We start from the raw sequence: 21,667 nt of genomic DNA on the forward strand, positions 1-21,667 counted from the left end.
ATCACGTGACGGAGTCAGGCCTATCGGGTGGGGGGGCGGGGCGACGAGTAGGTGGAGCCGGCACGGATCTCTGTTGGTCCGAGGTAGGCGAGATCTGAGGCCGAAGCTGTGGGACCGGCGGAGGAGGAAGACAGCGCCGGGAGGCCGCTTGTCTCCGCTGGGTGCTCCCAGCCACCGCTGCCGCCGCCATGGGCAGTGAGTACAGGTCCCCTGAGAGTACCTCCGCGCAGCTGGGTCCGTGGCTCTGGGACAGCCAGGCCCGGCTCAGAGTGTGCTATGTCGATGGAGGCACGGCTGGCCGACCCCGGTCCCACGCCCGCCCATGGGTTCTCCCGGGCTTGAGGTCGCGACGGGGCGGGATGATCTGGGGAGGCGTGTCGGGTGATGCCAGCAGTGCAGGATGACTCTTCTGGGCCTCGGCCGACCCCGCTCCTGCAGAGGACTGGGTGACGGGTGCCAGGAAACTGGAAGGGGGCCGTGGTCTGAGGACCGCAGCCGAGGGGCCCAGGCCCGGAGGAGCCGACTGGGGAAGCACAGAGGGGCGGTGGTGACCTCGGTCTCTAGAGAAGGATGGCCAGGATCGGGGGAGGTCCCCATGGCACTAACACGGGCAGAGGGCGTTGTGGGCTGGCTGTTCTGAGGGTTGGGGTTCAGGATCCAGGCTTGGGCTTAGGTACAAAGGAATGGAAAAATATAAGGGGCTAGAATTCTAACTCTGTGACCATTTCTTTCTGCTGCTTAGCAGCAGGTATATCAGTTGACATATTAGTGGATGTAAAGCTCCTCAATTCATTTTTATATCCTCAGGGGACATGAAATTACATTGGGGAAAAGAGGCATAATGAAGTTATTTCTAAAGCGAAAATATTTACTTAGTATTGATACCAGGTCCTATGTTTAATATACTTTTTTTTAACCCTTACCTACCTTACATAACAATAATATGTATTTGTTCTTATGCAGAAGAGCAGTAAGGGCTAGGTAGTGGGGGGGGGTATATGACTGACCCAGGGTCGCCCAACTAGGAAATGTCTAAGGCCAGATTTAAACCCAGGATCTTCCATCTCCAGGCCTGACTCTATCCATTGTACCACCACCCCCTTTTATATACCTTTTTGCACCCCCCCAGTCAAAACTAAACACTAAATATTTGACTTGTGAGTGATAGAATGGTACACCCACTATCAGACTTGACTTAATTTTTGATATAAATTGTAAGGTGTGTAAGGAAGATGGAACAAACATATTCTAATAAATATATGCCAATAAAGAGAATATGTATTTATGCCTTACAAAACTGTACACAAGTGCTAAATAATTTGGATATGTGAAAAGGAATGGACATATGGGTGGTTTTCTGAACAGGTTCTCATTTTTTTTCCTTTGTAAAGGAACACTTTAAAGATTTAACATGGATCACATTTACATCTTGGGTAAATAGCCCAAAATTATGCCTAGATAACAAACATTTTCTCTTCTGAGAACTTACAAGTTCCTCTACCAATGAATAGTAAGTGCTATAAATTTTGAAGATTGGACTTGGAAAGTTGTATGAAAAACTATTGCTCGGTGATATTTAATTCTTGACCACAGAATGTTTTTATGGCAAATACAAAATAAAATGTGTTAAGAGATTATAGATTCCAAAGCCCAGAGGGGAAAGTTATAGTTGTTAAGGCTTCCTATGTTTCTGTACATTTTAGAATTGAATTGCTATAATAGACTTTGAGAGGGGGCTCTTTAGATTAAGCATTCTTAGAAAATTTTGCTTCCGTTATCTCCAGATATTAGTGCCTCACTTAAGAATGTGTAGCAAGAAGGAGATTTTAGTACTATTCTGTTTTAGATATTAGCTCTTTTAGTAATTTATACAGATAAATTCTTAAGTCCATTTTTAAAATTAAAATTTTATTGATAATTTTTCTTGTACATCATGTTCATTCTATTGATGTTTATCCCCCACCATTGAGGCTTCCCCTTGTTATTTAGAAACAAGCAAAAATCACCAACTAGCCACTACATTTCTTAGTATATGCTGCATTCTGCATTAATAATTTTCCTTCCCTCTTACCTCGGCAAGAAAAAAAAGTTATATTTCCTAACCTCTTGGAGGCCAAGACAAGTTTTGTTTTATTGAGGGGAGGCTTTGGTTTACATTATTATTTTCTTCATTAAATTCTATTCCCTCTCACATTTAACTTCATAGATGTGAGAGATTCAGCCTCATGAGACTTTTGTAGTCTTCTGTATTTGCTATTTTTGTATCATATGGGAAGAAATAGGTTGGATTGCAAGAGCAAAATGAAAAATAGGTTTCAGAATGAGAGAAGGTATGCCCTTCTCCTGTATAGTATATTATTGCTGACACTAACTAAATACCCATACCACCTTTAAACTTTTTCTTTTCCATTTTGTTTTCCCTTCCTTTCTACGTACTTGGAAGACAAGTGAATATTGTTCACAATGACTTCATTTTTCAAGTCCAAACTCTAGTGATACCATATTTGAGCATACCTCAATCCTTTGGGATGAAGGGCTTACGAGTAAAACAGAAAATAATTCTGTTTTTTCAAGCTTGTTGAGATTCATTCAGTAAATATTTGGTATCTGCTGTGTGCCAGATATCATGTTCAGTACTGAGGATGGAGAGACAAAAACCAAGTTTCTACCCTGTGATTTAAGATTCTGTTGCAGGGCAGCATCATGAGCAAAGATTTATAAATACAAAGTAATATGGTTGGAGGGGAGTATATAAAGTGATATGGCAACTGGTAGGTCCCACTACACTTCTTATAGAAGGTGTCGCTCAAACTGGGTATTGAAGGAAGCTAGAGATTCATTGAGGTGGAGGCAGTATATTGCAGCCATGGGATATATAGCCTATGCAAAGGCACACAGATGGGAGATGGAATGTTGTATATGAGAAACAGCAAGTAGGCCAGCTTGGCTGGTACATAAAGTAAACATGAAAGAATGACATTCAGTAGGGCTGGGAAGGTAGTCTGGAGCCTGACTGTGAGAGACTTTAACTGCCAAACAGAAGAGTTGGTATTTATCTCAGAGGTAATTGGGACCCACTGGAGCTTCTTGTACAGGGAAATAAAAGGGTCTGTGTTTTAAGAAGATAATTTTGGCACCTTTGTGAATGGAAGACTTGTACTAGGGTAACCACCAACAACTTGTGTAAGTGGAGATAAGGAAATAGATCAGAGAGTTATTTTAGAAATGTAATTGATAAGACTTGGCAACAGATTGGATATTGGGGGATTATGAAGAGGGGGAAGAGTTGAGGATAGTTCTGATTGCCATCAACAGTTAGGAAGTTAGGAAGAGTATAGGGTTCAGATAGATAATTTTTTCAGTTTTAGACATTTTATTGTAAATTAGTGGATAGAAACCAGGCCCAAGCCAGGAAGATCCGAGTTCAAGTTCCACCTCAGAAACATCCAGATTCTGTGACCATGAACAAATTGCTTAACGGTGTTCTAGGTCATTGATGTCAAACGTCAACAGAAATTAATCTTTTTTTGGTTTCATATTGACTTCAAATTAACCCCAAGTTCCATTATCTAAATTTGTTTGTTGTTTTGTTAAACATGTCCTATTTATATTTTAATCTGGTTCAGGCCACACTTAGTTTTGTGGGTGGCATGTGGCCTGTAAGTTTGATAATTGTTCTAGGTGGATGTCAGAAACAGTAAGTTGCAGAGACAGTATATTGGTAGAAGAAATTTTCTCATTTGAGAAGCCATTATTTCAGTTAAATCATAGGTTCAATTCATAATCCTTCCAGATGGAATTGTCCTCTGGGCAGTTTTCAGTGTATGATTAGAGCTTTGGAGAGTCACATGAAACATATATCTATAAGTCTGCTGAAGAGACATAATAGGTCAACCCATGGAAGAAGAAGGTCTAGGATATCCCTGTACGTAAGTCATGAGTTATGGATGATGATCCAATAAAGAGCAGCTAGAGGAGTTCCATGAAATCATTGTCATAAAACTCATGGACAAGAGGATACTGAGAAGGACTGGTGGTCTGGAGAATCAAATGCTGCAGAGAAGTCTAAAAAAACAGGGATGGAGAAAGACCATCACATTTGTCAATTAGTAACCTTGGTAACCTGAGAATGGTTTCAGTTGAGAAAAAGTAATATGCTTAGACAGCTTTTTCTAGGAGTTTGTAAGAGAGAGATGTTGGCTTGAGAGAATGGTAGAATCAAGGGAAGATTTTTTTTTTTTAATATAAACCCTCACCTTTTGTCTTGGAATCGATACTGTGTATTGGTTTCAAGGCAGAAAAGTGGTAAGGGGTAGGCAATGGGGGTTGTGACTTGCCCAGGGTCACACAGTTGGGAAGTGTCTGAGGCCAGATAGGACCTCCCATCTCTAGGCCTGGCTCTCAATTCACTGAGCTATCCAGCTGTCCCCAAGATTTTTTTTTAAGGATATGGAGCTTTAATTTTTTTAAAAAGTAACTGGAAATGAGGATGTTTACTATGAGGCTGGCATTTTAAATTACCAATAGGCAATATAGTAGATACATCTCTGACAAAATGAAGTGAAAGTTTCCTTTTATTTAGCTTCAGACACTTCCTAGCTGGGTGACATTGGTCAAGTCATTTAACTCCCATTGGCTAGCCCTTACCACTCTTCTGCCTTGGAACCAATACACAGTATTGATTCTAAGACAGAAGGTAAGAGGTTTTTTTGTTTGTTTTGTTTTGTTAGCAGGAGAGTACCATATTCAGAAACCTCCTTTTTCTTAGGAAGGCTATTTTGGTAGCTATGTAGAAGATTAAATGGGAACGGGAGAAATTGGGAAACCAATTAGGAACCTATTTCAGTTGTCAAAATGAAGAGGGAAGAGGTCCTGAAAGAGAGTGAGGGCTGTGTAATAATACTACTACTAATAATAATTGCTAATACTTTATAGCACTTTAAGCTTTGCACAGTGCTCTTACAGATATCTCATTTGATTATCATAATGACCCTAGGAGGTAGGTGCTATTATATCCATTTTATATATAAGGAAACTGAGATAGGCAAGTATCTTGACTGATGTCACACAGCTGATAAGTGTCCAAAACTGGATTTGAACTCAAGTCTTCCTGACCCCCAAGTCCAGTGCTCTCTCCATTGGGCCACTTAGTCCACTCACTGTGGGAATGGAGAGGAAGTGGCAGATGAGAGAGATGATGGGGGTAGAACAAGAATTGGTACCCGGTGTGTGGAAGGGAAGGCATTAGGTTTACTCTGGCCATCATATATAACAAACAAAGAGATTTATGCAGAATGGCATATATTCTCATCTAAGATTTTGAAAGTGTGTATGCCTGAACATATTCACTTTTAGTCTTATAATTTTCTGTTGAAAGAAAAGGTAAATTGAAACAGACACTTTCGGTTCTTATAAAGACTATCTTTGGGAGTACTGGCACCAAACCTTTGGTCGAAATTGAAACAAAAACCTTTTAAAAGAATAGGAGAAGGCCATTATTAATAACTCTAATAGCATCTTGGAAACATGACTGCCTACTTATTTAAACATTAGTCGTGCTGATAATTTCTCAGCTGTCATAGAAACAACTAGCTAATATTTCTAATATGCCTGTTCATGAGTTATTCTAGAAAAACTACAAAATTCTGTAAAGCTTAGTTTTGGCTATGGTGATTTTATTTCATTAGCTAATGCTTAGATTTGTAAGCAGCAACAATGCCTGAAGGTACTGTACAAAACCAATTTCATTTAATTATCTTTTCCCCTGAGAATAGTAAAAAAAAAAATGTGCATAGGGCCTTTAGCATATAAATGGAAAAAATTCTCTGCCCAAGTTTAGAATTGTTTTGTCAGGTTTCATGCCATTTTTTAAATGGAAGGGGAAAAAGCAACATAGAATTGCATATACATTTTTCTGCTTCTAATACCTAAATTGCTACCTCTGTTTTTATATTGGAGAGGCAGTGGAACAGAGAGACTTTTGTTAACTTCACTTTAAGTTCAAGACCATGGCAGTAATAGCTCACAATTTGTTTCAGTGATAAGCCAAAGTAAAAGAAAAGACAGATGATTTTTGGTTGCTGTCTTTGGGGCAGATTCAGACATTAATTTGAAAGTTAGAAATAATCATGAACTGTTGGTGAAAAAAAAAGACAGGAACCTTTGGCATTCTGATTTAGAGAATGCTTACATTTGATTGTGTACAAAACTGTAACTTCTGTTTGAAAATACTGGAAGATACTGTAAAGCTTTGTAATATGCTCATAGTCATTCTTTTCTTTTCAACAGTTAAATTTTTAGAAGTTATAAAACCCTTCTGTGCAGTTTTACCAGAAATTCAGAAACCTGAAAGGAAGGTAAGTATACTCTCTTGGCTGAGGGATATTTGTCTTCTTGTCCCAATTTTTTAAGCTATTGGCCAATGTTCTTTTTTTCTTGCTATTTTGTGCTACTGTTTGCCCTAGTTTAATTTAACCTTGATATCAAGCCCAAGTCTCCAAAATTATCAGTTTATCTTCCACTCAGAAAAAAGTTGAAGTGGAGACTAATTTGAACAAGTCTAAGAAGTTTATCTTATGATTTTTAAAGCTATTATGTTTTATTTAAAATTATAATGTATTTGTGAGAATTAAATGAGGCCTTTTCCTTTGGTATAGCTATCAGTTAGCATTCGGGAATATACACTTACTATTCAAATGCCTGTTCTTTTTTTTCCCCTGAGACTGAGTCTCCCTCTCTCACCCAGGCTGGAATTGTCCTGGCCACTCACAGGGCCAATCCCACTGTTGATTGGCTTTGACCTGCTTCATTTCCATCCTGGGCTGGTTTACCTCTTCTTTGGGCAGCTAGTGGCTGCCTTGCTCTTAGGGGCTCACCATATTGGAGTTCGAATTTGCATGGATACCTGAGCAGCTTAGCCCACCGTAGCCCAGAACTCCTAATTTCAAACTGTTCACCAGTGTCAGCCTCCCCAATAGTAGGGATTACAGATATGTACCACTAGATCTAGCCTGTTTATATTTATTCATCCTGCTTTGGTTTTCCCATGAAGAATAACTATGGTAAGTTATTTTTATCTTTTTATGATTGTGTTTGGTTAAAAGAATTTTGAACAGAACACTAAAATAATAATGGTTATGTGCAAAAATAGCTGGAGTTTAGAAATTTATGATCCTTAACTGGTATATAACCTCTAATGGCTGAACTTACTAATTAAGTTGATGAAATTTGCTATATTTTCAGTTCTTTAAAAGTAGAAATTAGTTCAGCAGATTGATATTCCAATAATTATTTTATTTGGAAAATGTAATCCTTACTCTATTACAAAAATGAATAATATGAAAATAGATATGGAATGATAATACATGTATAACCCAGTGGATTTGATTGTCAGCTCTGGGAGGGGGGGTTAGTAAAGGAGGGAGAGAACATGTATCATGTAACCTTGGAAAAATATTTTTAAAATAAATAGACAAAAAAGGGAAAGTGTAATCCTGAAAATTTTCAGTTCCATTGTTACATATGCAATGGTAATGAATATAATTGCTGTTAATTAAAAATAGATGGAGAAAAAAACTGGTATATGATCCTAAATTATAGCATTATTTACATAGATGACTATTGGCTTTGGCTTTCTTTATGTAAATAATAATAAAATATTGCATGTTATAATAGTATCCATTTTGAAGTATAAGGAAAAGTTAAGCCTGAGATAGAAAAAGGTGAATTTTGATTCACTGTCCAAAGATTTGTAAAGAAATATTAAAAAACTGGGGAAAATTATAAATAGCTAGAATTTTGAAGGCCTTATTAATTTAAATGTGTGGTAGGATCTCTTCCATAAATGGGATGGAAGTATCAATTAAAATAAAAGCATAAGGATTACTAGAGTTAAGAGAAATCAGAGCAAATAACTGGCAAAAGATAACAAATAGAATTTTTATAAAGTTGGTCACAAAAGAATAGTCATTGCAATGAGCAGATTAAAAAAATTATAAACATTAGAATCATAGAATATAAAGGAATCTGAGAATCTGGTCTAATTTCCTCAAGAAATGGAGGTTTTTAGTAATAGCACTTGGACTAGAATCCAAAGATTCCTACTTTAGTGCTTTTTTAGGTTGTTTTGCCTCACAAAAATAAATGATGAAAATAATTTTCAAACCCCAAAGTGGGGTATATAGTGATCAGTAGGCCACACCAAGTGTATTTGGTCACCTTGTCCAAGTACTCTATTTTAGTCCAAGTATCGAGAACAAAGATAAACATACTTAAGTATAAAAAGCTATAAATAAAGCCATAAGCAAACTTAATATTTATTTTATGATGTAGTTTTCATCTATTATATTTATTAATTTTTATAAATTATGTTTTGGTTTTGTATTTATGGTAATTATAGAATATAGATTTTATGTTTAGATCTTTCTCTGAGATTCTACTCTAGTGCCTCATTTTGTCATAGAGGTGACCTTGAGTATGTTTTCTGTTTTTAATATAGGATATTTCATGTCTTTATATCACAACCTTTTCATTCATCCATTTCCCCAAAAACTTTATTGTGAGAAAGAAAAAAAAATTAATCCTAAAACAGCCAGTATGATGACCACACCTGATAATATGTATAGTATGCTTCCTGAGTAGTCCTTTTACCTCTGCCACAAAAGGGAAACTATATTTCATTTTGTCTGTTCTTTGAGACTTTTTCAGTTACTTTAAAGTCTAATTTTATTTTAGTGATTGTAGTTATTATGTATCTCTAGATAGCTATATATTGTCTTGGTTATATACTTCTTTTACATTGCATCAGTTAATCATCTTGTTCTTTTGTTTCTCTGAACATATTGTCCTTTCTTACTCCACTTTATAATTTTCATATAGCATAGTTTTTTTAACCATTATACAATTGATGAATACCTCCTTTTTTAAAAATAGTTCTTTGCAACCACAGAAAGGTTGCTGTGAACATTTTGGTAGACCCTGAACTCCTGTAGACCATGGCAGGTCCTACCAAGATCAGAAGGCTCTGAGTATGGATCTACTATCCCAATCATGTGACTCTTTTCTGTGGACGAGCTAAGCTAAAAAGTCAAACTCATTATAAGATTCCATATAAGATGATGAATTTCTAGGCTAAAAGAATTCTTAATGACTTTCTACAAAAGAGGTTTTAATCAATATTACAGGATATCAGATTTGAAAGAGACTTCAGCAGGTATAAGCTTAGTAATTTCAAACCCATATTCGGAATGTACTCTGTAACATACTTATGCAGCCTTTGAAAGACCTGGAAGGATGGGAAATCTCCATTGCATCTCAAAACAGTATATATCACTTAAGATAGTTCTTATTATTAGGAAAGGTTTTATTACACTTAAGCCTAAATTAATTTTTGTACCTTTCATCTATTGCACCTAGTCCTGCCATCTGGGGTCAGGTAAAATAAGTATAATCCATCTTCCATGTGATAACCTTTTAAACATTTGAAGATAAGCTTTCATGTCCTTCCTCTGTATTCTTCCCCTCCTCTCCAGTCTTCTCTTAAGCTCCTTTTTGCCTTCCTTGTTGCTTCAATCAGTTCTCATAGAGTATGCTCTTAATATCTTTCTTCATCCTGGTTGGCCTACTCTGGATATTGTCTACTATTACACTACCTGTCAATTTCTTTGGTAAAAATGTTCAGGACTGAATTTAACATTCCAGATGTGTTCTAATCAGACTCAGACTATAGGCTCTCTTAATACATCCTCTCTCCATGTGAGATTTTGACTGTCATGTACCTTGATGAATCATTAAGCTTGCTGAGGGCGTGGGGGAATTACCTTGAAGAATCAGTAGAGCAGGAAGAAGCCTTAGAGGTCATCAAGTCCATACTCATTTTACAGATGAAAAACCTGAGACCTAGGGAGATCAAGTAATTTGGCCACTGTTATACAATTAGTAAGTGTCTGAGGCAAGATTTGAACCCAAGTGTTCCTGACTCTTAAGTTCAGTGCACCAAGCTGCCTCTATCACAGATCCATAAAGTACTAAAGCATGTTTAAAGCAACCAAAGAAACTCAAACTTTTAATTTACATCAGTTCACTTATAACAATAACATCAATTCAGTTACCTTGCATTCGGAAGAATGAGTAGGATTGTTTAATAGTTGTTCAACTTTTGGTTTAATTAATTGATAACTAAGCTTGAAAGAATGTTTTATGATTTCTGTTACCTGAAAAGTAAATTATGGTGTGGAATGTGTTTGTATATGGATATAGTAAATTTTTGTTGAAATAAATTGTCCTAAAGACTTAAGCATCAGTAAATATTTCTTGGTTTTTATTCATTTCAGTTCTTTATTTTGTTTTACAGATTCAGTTTAGAGAGAAGGTATTATGGACTGCTATAACATTGTTCCTTTTCTTAGTATGTTGTCAGGTATGTAATTTTAACGTACCTATTATTCAGTTGTTAGTTGGTGATACTGAGTTAATATTTCGTGTTGGATAGAATTAAATGTGTTTCAACCAAAGAACCAAATTTCAGTGCTTTATTTGCCATTCAAAAGCATATTTCCAATTAATTTAAATATTAAAAATTTTAAGTGTGAAAATTAGCATACTTTAAAAAATGGATTCATGAATATATTGAAACTTTGATATTTATAAAAGAATGCAAGTTTATGGTCAGCAAACATGATTAATAAATTCAAGTAGGCAGTTGAAGTCAAGTACCATTTTTCAATGTAGAAAATTTGAAATAATCACTATGTCTACTTTTTCTATTGAGTTTCTTAACAATGAGGACAAAATAAAGACATAATGAGGTCCCTTTCAAGTCTATTTTGTTTTTTAAAAAATATTTTATTAGTACCTTTTTTAATATCACCTTCATTTCTGAGCTATACAGTAAGCCATCTCTTATAACATAGGTTTTTTTTAAAAAAAGAAAAGATATTTAGCAAAACTATCGAGTATGTCAGCTAAATCTGAGAGTATGCAGTGTTGCACAGCTAATAAATACCTTTGGAAAGCAGGATGGAGACTCTCTTTTCTTCTCTTTTCTGAATGTAAACTTGGACATTATAACTGCACAGCATACAGTTTGGGGCTTTTGTTCTTTCATTTACATTGTTACAGTTTTGGATATTCTTTTTCTGGTTTTGATTAGTTCACTCTTTATCAATTGCTATGAGTCTTCCCATGATTCTCTGAATTCTTCATATTCGTTGTTTTTTACAATACAGTAATAAATATTACTCTCTACTCATATATCATAATTTAACTATTCTCCGAAAGTTAAATACTAGTTTTGTTTACACTTAAAAAAACTAATCCTTACCTATGGAATACTATTGTGCTGTAAGAATGATGAACAAGATGATTTCAGAAAAAGCTATAAAGACCTACATGAACTGATGCAGAGTGAAATAAGCATAACAAGAGAACATCGCACACAGTAACAGCAATGTTGTGGCATGATCAACAATGAGAGACTTGGCTACTTTCAGCAATACAATGATCCAGGATAATTCTGAAAGGCTTATGACAAAGAATGCTATCTACCTCGAAAGAAAGAATGCATATCAAAGCATAGTATTTTTCACTCCAGTATTTGGGGGGGGGGTTATTTTGGGGTTTTGATTTTATATGATTATTCTCTTATAAAATTGAACAATATGGAAATATGTTTTGCTTGATAATACGTATATAACCGAGATCAAATTGCTTGCCATCTTCAGGAAGGGGAAGAGAAGGGAGGGAGGGAGTCAATTTAGATCATAGGACTTCAGAAAACTTATTTGGAAAATTGTTATTACATGTAATTGGTCAAATAAAATATCTTTATTAAAAATAAAATAACCCTTACTTTCCATCTTAGAATCAATACTGTCTATTGGTTCCAAGGCAGAGGAGTGATTAGGGCTAGGTAATAGGGGTTAAGTGACTTGCCCAGGGACACAGCAAGGAAGTGTTTGAGACCAAATTTGAACCCAGGTCCTCCTGTCTTTATCCACTGAATCGCCTAACTGCTGCCTGTTTCCAGGTCTTTACTGTAACAAAAAACATTGCTGTGAATATTTTGGTTGATATGGAACCTTTCTGTCTTTTTTTTTTAAACCCTTACCTTGAAGAGTGGTAAGGGCTAGGCAATGGGGGGTCAAGTGACTTGCCCAGGGTCACACAACTGGGAAGTGTCTGAGGCCAGATTTGAACCTAGGACCTCCTGTCTCGAGGCCTAGCTCTCAATCCACTGAGCACCCAGCTGCCCCCAGAACCTTTCTTTCTTGACTTCCTTTGGGATCTATGCTTAGTGATAGAATCTCTGGGTTAAAATGAATGAACATTTTCGTAGATTTTTTTTCTTAAAGCATGATTCCAAATTGTTTTCTGGATTGGAACAATACATAGCTCTTCTAATAATGTATGACTCTATCCATCTTTTGCCATCTTTGTCATTTGGCTTGATGTTTCCACATATATTGTGAAGAGTGAACTATAAATGAAAAAAGATCGATTATTAACGATGGATACCTTTTGGATAAAATATAAATTCCCAAATCAGGCATGTAAAGCCTTTCATGGTCTGTCTCCCATTTACTTTTCTAAACTCATTTCTTCTAATTCACCTTTAAGAACTCTGTGTTCTAGCCAAGCTTACCTATACTTGACATTCTTTCTCCATGCTGTTGTATAGTCCGTTCTCTGTGCCAGAAATGTACTCCCTACATAATCTTTTCTTTATTCAAGGTACAGCTCAAGGGCTACCTCCTTTCTCCCACAGTAAAATTTAAGCTCCTTGACACCATTGCTGTTTAGTTAATCAGACATTAAGTGTCCATTGTGTGCAAGACACTGAACAATGAATGCAAAAAACAAGTAAAAAATTCCTGCTCTCATGGAACTTATAACTCTAGCCCCTGCTAAAATATAACATATGCAAGCCAGATAAATAAAAAAATAATTTGAAAAGAGAAACAGCCCTATCCATTAGAATCAGAAAAGACTCCTTTAGGTATCAGTACCTGAGCTGAGCCCTGAAGGATGGCAAGGATTCCTTCCATGAGTAATATTTTAGGCATGTGAGACAATAAAGGGAGACTTTATTTTTTGCCTCTAGATCCCCAGCACTTCACACAGTGGTTCCTTTATTAAACTGAAAAAGCGATTCTAGCATAATAGCTATAATGCTCAGGTTGCTCAGGTTGAAGATGAGTGAAATACTTAGAAGATGGTAAAATGAATTTCAAATCCATGCCAATATAAAATTTTAAATACAAAAGAGAAAACATCAAAAACACTATCACAGATGAGACCAATATGGATTGTGCATCTATAGAGCTGCTTTATCTTTGATATGTCATTATATTTTTAAAAAATACTACACTCAACTACTAAGTCTTTGAGGTTGGAATTTTCCACTGTAAAATTATTGTTAATTTCTTTTAATTAAAAGATTTTCCCATTTTGGCCTATATTTTTATCCATTTTTTTAACAAAATGTAAAAATTCATCTGATCAACAAAACTCCCTTAGTTTGCCTAATTTATGAAAGATCTGCAAAAGGTAAATTTTCTCCTTTTATATTTTATTATTTTTTTAACTTCCAAAAAACTGAACTTTTAGTTATATCAGCAAGGCACTATAGTTATAAACCAGCAAAATATAATTATCTTTTGGAATTTTCAAGGGGAAAAGTTTCTGGTTACCATCTCTCCCCTTTCCCAGGCTTGTTTATTATTTTATGATTATGAGAGTGTCTTTAATCTTAAATAAGGAGTAGAATAGAATGGATTAGTAATTTATAGAAAAGCAATTTCCTTCTCAAAATGGGGAGGATATTTATAAAGTACTTTCCTTTTTCTTAGTATTTCTTTGCATTCTATTTCAAACCCCTTATTCTTCATATTCTTTGATCCTTTTTTCAAAGATTAGCACATACCATTTCATTGTAGGAACCAGAACTATTACTGTTACTATCCATTACTGCCTATTGTTCCATCTGGTTTATAGTGATAACTGAGGAGCATAGTGGTAATCCCTTTGTTGTTGTGAACAGCTCACATAAGATAGTTCTCTCTTCTAGTTGCTACCTCCATCTTTATGGAATAATTGTGGCAGGTACAAATGGGAATGGGAGAAGAATTTGTCCTTTAGGAGCTTTTTCACTGTACCCAAAGAAGAGTTTGTTCTTCAGTGCATGGAGTTTACATCTTACACTGGGTACATGGAGGAAGTTACTTCCTTTACCATGAGAGCCTGAGAAATGCAATTTAAACATTTGGCCTCTTAAGACTGGCTCAATTCTGGCAATATGGGCTACTTTTCTTTGCTCCTCATTCTTCATCTTACATGTAGCTATAAAGAGGCTACTGTAAGCAGCAGTGTGGAAATAGTGTCTTCATGCTTCTAGTTTACTAATTTTTATTCTTTAACCAAATAATGAGTTTGTTCATTGGGGGATGAAGTATTAATTAGCAATGAGAATAGTGCCCATATCTTAAACATGAATGATGATGATTATCATTTCAGAATTAGAAGCTGTTTAAAGTCAAGAAAAACTTTACTTTTAAAAGTTAAATTAGTCTTAGAATATATATTAACTTATTATATTTGGTTTTTAAATGTGGCTTACTAACAATTACCCAAAATATATATAGAGAGGGTTTCATAGTCATTGGGAAGCTAACCTTGGAATCACCTAAATTCAGATTTTTTTCTATGATGTAGATTAACTCTGTGGCCATGGGCAAATCATTTAACTTTGCCAGTACCCTCAGGCAATACTGTAATTATAAATTACAGGAAAATTGCTTATCTGGAATGAGTCCCTGACACTGTGAATACACAGGTCCAGGCTAAAAAGATTATTTAAAAATCTGAGCCATGTACAAATATCTATGTGTTAACTAGAAAAATATCAAATCAGCTAGATAAATATTAAGCATTTTCAAGAACATGGCTCTTGTAAAGGTATAATTTTCTGATTGCTTTCATTATAGAACTGGAAATTTCATTTTCTTGAATTGTTCTGCCATCTGCCTATAAAAAGCAGAGTGGCATGATTGCATGCTAGATATACATAACAAGTTTTTACCATGTGTTTTAATTCTTCCATGTATCTTATAGATACCACTATTTGGAATCATGTCATCAGATTCTGCAGATCCTTTCTACTGGATGAGAGTTATTCTTGCTTCTAACAGAGGTAAGTAATTCCACTGTTTTTTACAGTTTTTTCCCTTGCTGCTTCTGGTTCCAAATTAACTTAAATACTGTTAAAGGAAAGTGTCCAGTGAATTAATTTTTTAAATATTTCATGTATTTGGCAGTGACTGATAAAGAATATTTAACTTCTTAAGAATATCTCTTATAGCCTTGACAACAAAGAAACTGGATCAATACATGCTTCTGTCTTATACCAGCCAAGTGAACAGTATTCTTGCCAAATTGATTAGGATTTTGTTTACTCATCTAATTGTAGCATTCCAATGAATCTTTTTTTTTTAAGCCAATAGATCTTTGATTTCCTCTTCAACATTGAAGATTGAAATAAATCCATTCTTTCCCATCTAGGAAGTTTTCTAAATTTCTGATAAGTTCACCCAACAGGTCTTAAGAAACAGAAATGTTCCATAATACAAAGCCATGAGTCTTTTTTTCTTTTTGATGAAAAATTTATTTTTATTTTCAGTTCCACATTCTCTCCCACTCTCTACCTCTCTCCCTTCCACTGAGAGAGTGAGAAATATGATACCTATTATACATATGAATTCATACAAATATATTTCCACATTAATAATGTTGCCAAAAAAATATAAAAAATAAAGTCGAAAAATATGCTTCATTCTGCTCTCAGAATTCATCAGTTCTCCCTGAAAGTGAATGGTATTTTTCATCATGAGTCCTTTGGAATTGTCATAGATTTTTGTTTTGCTGAGAAAAGTGAAGTCATTCTCAGTTGATCATTGTACAATATTGCTGTTACTATGTAAAATATTCCCCTGGTTCTACTTGTTTCACTTTGCCTAAGTTCATATAAGACTTCCTAGGTTTTCTGAAATCATCCTGCTCATCATTTCTTTTAGCACAAAAGTATTCCATCACAATAACAACTTGTTACCACCTACCACAGCTTGTTCATCCATTCCCCCACTTGATGGGCATCCCCTTGGTTTCCAATTAATTGCCAACATAAAAAACTGCTATAAATATTTTTGCACATATGGATCCTTTTTTAAAAAAAAAATCTTTGGAATACAGACTTAGTAGTGATGTTGCTGGATCAAAAGGTCTACAAAGTTTTCTAACCCTTTGGACATAGTTCTCCAGAATGATTGGATTAGTTCACAGCTCTGCTAGCTATGAATTCATGTCACTATTTTTCCACATCCCCTCCAGTCTTTGTCATTTTTCTTCTCTGCCATATTAACCAATCTGATAAGTGTGAGGTGGTAGCTGATAAAAGTGAGGGTTGGTTTAATTTGCATTTCTAAAGTTATTAGTGATTTATAACATTTTTTCTGTATATGTATATATTCCTTTTCTGAAAATTGCCTGTTTATATTCTTTGGCCATTTATCAATTGGAGAGAATCTTTTATTTTTTTTCAAAGAGAAGCTGGAGGAGAGGGACAGAGCAGTTAAAATCATTATTCACTTTCATAAAGGCAGTTCAACTCATTTTTTTTTCTTCCTGATTAATTCTGGCCTAGCTCATTATTCTTTTGAAATGGCTGTCCAATATTCATGTTGAATGAATTCTATAAATTGTTTGTCCAATTGCATATGCTAATCTGGACAATAGGTATTATTTAACTACTAGTTTGTTTGTTTTTTTTCTATGAGGATAGTTAGGCCAAATTGTTTTGAATGATGATAGCTTTCATTGAGGGTGCTTTGCATTGTTTGGAGGCTTCATGCAAGTAGCCCAAAGTTATCTGTATAAAGGATCATCTGGATGAATTTATAATCTGTAGAGGACTCCTTCCCAAGAAATTCTTCACTCTATCTCTTGTTATAGTGGTAGAAAATTTCAACAAGGATATATCCCTTTGTTTTATGTCTTGTTTAATATTAAGATTCTGAAGAGTGCTAAACAAAGTTCTCTGTTAGGTCTTTCAGGGAATCCTGTACAATTTTGGCATCGAGGTGAGAGACACCTTGGTGGGAAAAAAAGTCTTTAAGGTAGTGTTTTCTCCCACCAAATCAAATGCTTTTTATTTTTTTGTAGTCAATAAACAAGCAGAGTGAGATCTCAAGTTCTCTATATCTTTCAGTCAAATGTGTATGATAAATTGTGTACTGCTGTCAAATATCATTTGTGAAGGTGTTTATTTTCTTGTAATATCTTCTCTGAAGTTGTCTTTGATATATGTAGAGATTATTTTCATAAAAATTTCAGTTTCAAGAAGAAATACATATGGGCCAATAGTTGTTGACACTCTTCACATCTGCCTTTTCCCCATAACAATAATAAGCTCTAATTTTTTATTTACATCTTTAGTATCTTAGCTACCTTGAGAATACATTCCCCAGTATCCTTAAAATTATATTGTCTCCACTCTGGGTTTCTCTGCATAGTCTTGCTGTAGTCCAGCTGATGGTTTCATCTTTGTTTTCTTAAGGACCATATCTTCTACAAGAATCTCTAGAGATATGATGTGGGAACCTAAAAGCATCTCCATTTTTTCACCTTTCTTCTGTATTTGTCCTCCATTGAGCTTCACGTTTAAATGCTCTCTAAGGATGACTTGTTAGTTGAGTGGACATACTAAGATTTCTCTAAACTTTTTTCCTTTCACTGCTTCCTACTGTTTTATGATATGCTGTCATTTTCCACCATCTTTCCCTGTGTGTTCTTACAAATAAACATATATTCAAATCATTGTTACCCTTGGCTACCTTTCTGCTTGCAAGTAAGTCACATATTTGCTGGCTAAGGCAATTTTTAGGCTCTTTCAGAAACCTTATGACAGTGCTTTGATATCAATTAAACTTATTTACAAAGTAAAAAAATGAAGTAGTTCTTCCCTCAAATGAGCTTACATTCCACTGGCTCTTACTTTTTTTTCCTCATCACTAATACCACAATTGCCAAAGCAGAAAGGCCAACACAGTACTGAGGGGCATTTTGCATTTTTCACTGTTTTTGTGGCCAAAGAATTAATCACCAACTCACCAACCTTTCTCTACTTTGCTTAGCTGGTCCTCAAAAAATAGACATGATCTACTGCTAAGACTATTCAAAGTCTTTCCAGAAGAGTAGGAACCCTGGGGTAGTTATATAGCCTAGTAGATAGAGAACCAGATCCCGAGATGGTAAGTTCTGAGTTCAGATTTAATCTTAGAGCTATGGGACCTGGGGCAAGATACTTAATTCCTAGCCCTATCACTTATTTATCTTCTGCCTTGAAACTATAAGGATAATTTTAATGTTTTGACTTAAAATCTAAATAAGTGGTTGCCATGGGAAATTCCCAAATATGAAAATAACCAAGTCAGCTGGGGATTTATGGAGATTTTAATTAATAAAGAGAGAAGGAATTAAGGGAAGGAGAGAGAGAGTGTGTCTAGACTGGGTGTCTAGTGTCTCTCTCGCTCTCTCTCCTCTTTATTAATTTCCCATGGTGACCACTTATTTAGATTTTAAGTCAAAACATTAAAATTATCCTTACAGTTTTGGTGACCACGAAGGGACTTTCATTGTTCAATCAGGAGTTTACAACTTTATCTTCCCCTAAGGCACTGTCTGAGTGGGGTGGGATAATTTTAAAAGTTCCCAATAGATTCCTGATTCTTGTTAGACCAAGTATCTCCATTATTACAATAAAGGAATAGCTAAGTAAAATCTTCTAAGGTTCAGTCTGAGTAGTTTTTAAGATTCACAAAACCAATACTTGTTATAAATTCTAAGAAGGTAAGGGATATTTTTTTTTTAAAAAAGATTAAATACTATTTAATTGTGAAATAATTAAAATTATGCCGTGCATCTTCTCTTTCCTTCATCACCACAAAGGAACTTTAATGGAATTGGGTATCTCTCCAATCGTAACATCTGGTTTGATCATGCAGTTGTTAGCTGGAGCTAAAATCATTGAAGTTGGAGATACTCCAAAAGATCGAGCTCTGTTCAATGGAGCACAGAAATGTGAGTATAAAATTGCCCAAGTTTTCTCAATCTTATTCTAAATTCAAGGACATTTATGTTAATGGTTTTCTATAAGGCTTTTCAGTGCTAACTTAATTTTCTCTCTCCGGTTTCCTCTTTTTAAAAAATCAGTATTTGGTATGATTATTACTATTGGGCAAGCCATTGTGTATGTCATGACTGGAATGTATGGAGATCCTGCTGAAATGGGTGCTGGAATCTGTCTACTTATAATCATTCAGGTAAGACCTTATTTTTTTCGTATATCAAAATAGCAAAACAATTTGAAAACCTTCTTTTTTGTTTATTACTTCTTCAGGCCAGTGAGTCTTCTCTTTGATTTTAATAGAATTTAAGCTACATAAATAAGCTAAATAATAAAATGTGTAACTAATCTATAGACTTTGAAAAGTAAGTGATGTGAAATAGTATGGGGCAAGAAGTTGATACAGTATCTCTACTATAGTATGTTCCTTAAAAACTTCCAGCTTGTTATAACTTAAGTTTGCTCAACATTATGTTTGGAACAACTTTTAAAGAGCATTTTTTTTCCAATTTTCTACACTTATGACACTGATAACTTAGTTGATTTTTTAAAAGTTTAGACTGTTCACTTAGTATTACTGTAGCACAGTGGAGTCGGTCTCAGTTATCCTAGAAATCAGAAATTTAAATGAGGAATTTTCTAATGAGCTACCATTATCTTAGAATTCTTCTTTTTTACTTCTGATTAAGACCAAATCTTTGAGAAAGGGCACAAGATACATGTGTTTTAGCAAAATTAGAACATTGAATTCATTTTCATATTTTAAAAAATAGGCTATTAGTCAATCTTTTAAAAACTCATTTGAGAAAACAGACTATACTAGAAAATGTTTTAATGCCTTTTTAGGGCTTTTTAAATGCTTGAGATACTGATTAAATTACTTGGAGATTGATGTGATTTTATTGTTCCATTGGAATATTTCTTTTGTTTGTTGTAACAAGTATTTTTAAAAAATATTCTTAAAATTAATACTCAAATGACTGATCTAATAATGTTTAATTTACTTGTGATTTTTATAGAGTTGTAGAAATATAAAGACAACATTTAGAATTTTCTGCTTCCTGGGTTGGGTAAATTAAATGATAATTGTCATTTTACATGTAAATGAGATGCTTACATTGTGTTAAAACATTTTTTAGTCAATACTGCAAAATCTAGTAAATTATAAGTTTACAAATGTTGTTATAAGTTCTTTTATTTATTTTTTAATAAATCTTTTTTAAAAATATCAGCACCACAATTATGGTAGTTTGTTTTTTCTCAGTGTTAGTAGAGAAAAAAATAAGGGAGTAGTTAGATGGCTTGTGGTTGTAGTTGTGACTGAAACACTTGGTTAAGATTGAACATCTAGATGTAAAATAGAGACATAATGGAACAAGGTATTTTCACATTTTGATTTTGGAATCAGAGAGTCTGTCTAGCATCATTTTTCAAAGTACACCCTTTTGTTGGCCATCATGTATATATTAAGGCTAGGTAGTTACCTTGGTAGTAGAAACCAGCACTCAATGATGACTTTTTTGGTGTCAGTCTTAAAATCCTTACAAGGTTGATTCTCTCTGAGCATACCTCTGAACATGCTGCCTTGTCTGTTGTCTTTGGTATTCTGGAGATTCATTCCAGGCTATTCAGTGCTTCATCTACCAGATTCTCCCTCCCTTTCTATAGACATACATTTGGTCCTGCATCTTCTTTCTTATCCAGTCTCTTAGAACCTCAGTGTGTATATGGAGGGGGAAAGAGGTGAATTTAAACTTTCTGGAAGTCTCATTCTCCTAAACAGAAAATATCTGAAACTCTCCTCTTGACTTGATGACAGTTTTATCTCAGAAGGTAGAGTAAGTAGCCAAGGGAACTTGGACTTGATGGTAGTGAAGCCGTTGTGACAGCAGGGCTACCCTGTGATAGCTTGCTTGGCTGAAAGCCAGGGAGCTGCCATTGCTCAGTTAGTGTATGGGCCTACATTTGCAGACAGTAATGCCCTCTGCCCTATTTCAATAAACTGGCTGAGAGAGGAAAAGGTCCCACTGTATCCACTCTAGCGTTATATGCCCAGACTTCAGGCTTCTCATCACCCTGACCCTATTCTCGACTAGGACCACCCACTTGGGGTCTGACAGTGAGTTGATTTTATATTCTACATATAGAGTATCCCCCTCTACTCCTCCTCTGCCCCTTCCCTCCATTATGAATCTTTAATGTCTTTTTAAAAAAACAGAATAATTATTTCCTCATATGCCACTCTTCATCAATCCTCCCTTGTACAAAGAAACTTTCAGATATAATCAACTGACAAAACAGCCTCATCTGACAGAATAAGTATGGTGTATGCTTCATCTTCCTGCAAGTTTGGGATGAGGCAGAAACTTCAGTGAGTTTAATCAGGTCATGGAGGACCCAATCACTTGAAATTTATTGACCCAGAGATGCAGCCCAATCCCTGCTGCTTATGGCCACTATTTTGGGGGATTTGGAGAAAGGATAGGCCTTCTA

At 35.2% G+C, this 21,667-nt stretch overlaps 1 protein-coding gene across 1 annotated transcript in view; it reads left to right on the plus strand.

Annotated features, from left to right (window-relative positions):
• The first annotated feature begins 22 nt into the window (after positions 1–22).
• The window catches only part of SEC61A2 (SEC61 translocon subunit alpha 2), a 37,216-nt gene continuing 15,571 nt past the window's right edge, over positions 23–21,667 (plus strand). The window contains exons 1-6 of the mRNA XM_007503958.2: positions 23–195; positions 6,289–6,356; positions 10,352–10,417; positions 15,109–15,187; positions 18,997–19,128; positions 19,261–19,370. Coding sequence (XP_007504020.1) covers positions 189–195; positions 6,289–6,356; positions 10,352–10,417; positions 15,109–15,187; positions 18,997–19,128; positions 19,261–19,370 — 462 coding nt within the window. The 5' untranslated portion in view covers positions 23–188. The remainder of the gene's footprint in view (positions 196–6,288; positions 6,357–10,351; positions 10,418–15,108; positions 15,188–18,996; positions 19,129–19,260; positions 19,371–21,667) is intronic.

Source organism: Monodelphis domestica, chromosome 5, assembly GCF_027887165.1.
Source record: "Monodelphis domestica isolate mMonDom1 chromosome 5, mMonDom1.pri, whole genome shotgun sequence".
Classification (NCBI taxonomy): domain Eukaryota; kingdom Metazoa; phylum Chordata; class Mammalia; order Didelphimorphia; family Didelphidae; genus Monodelphis; species Monodelphis domestica.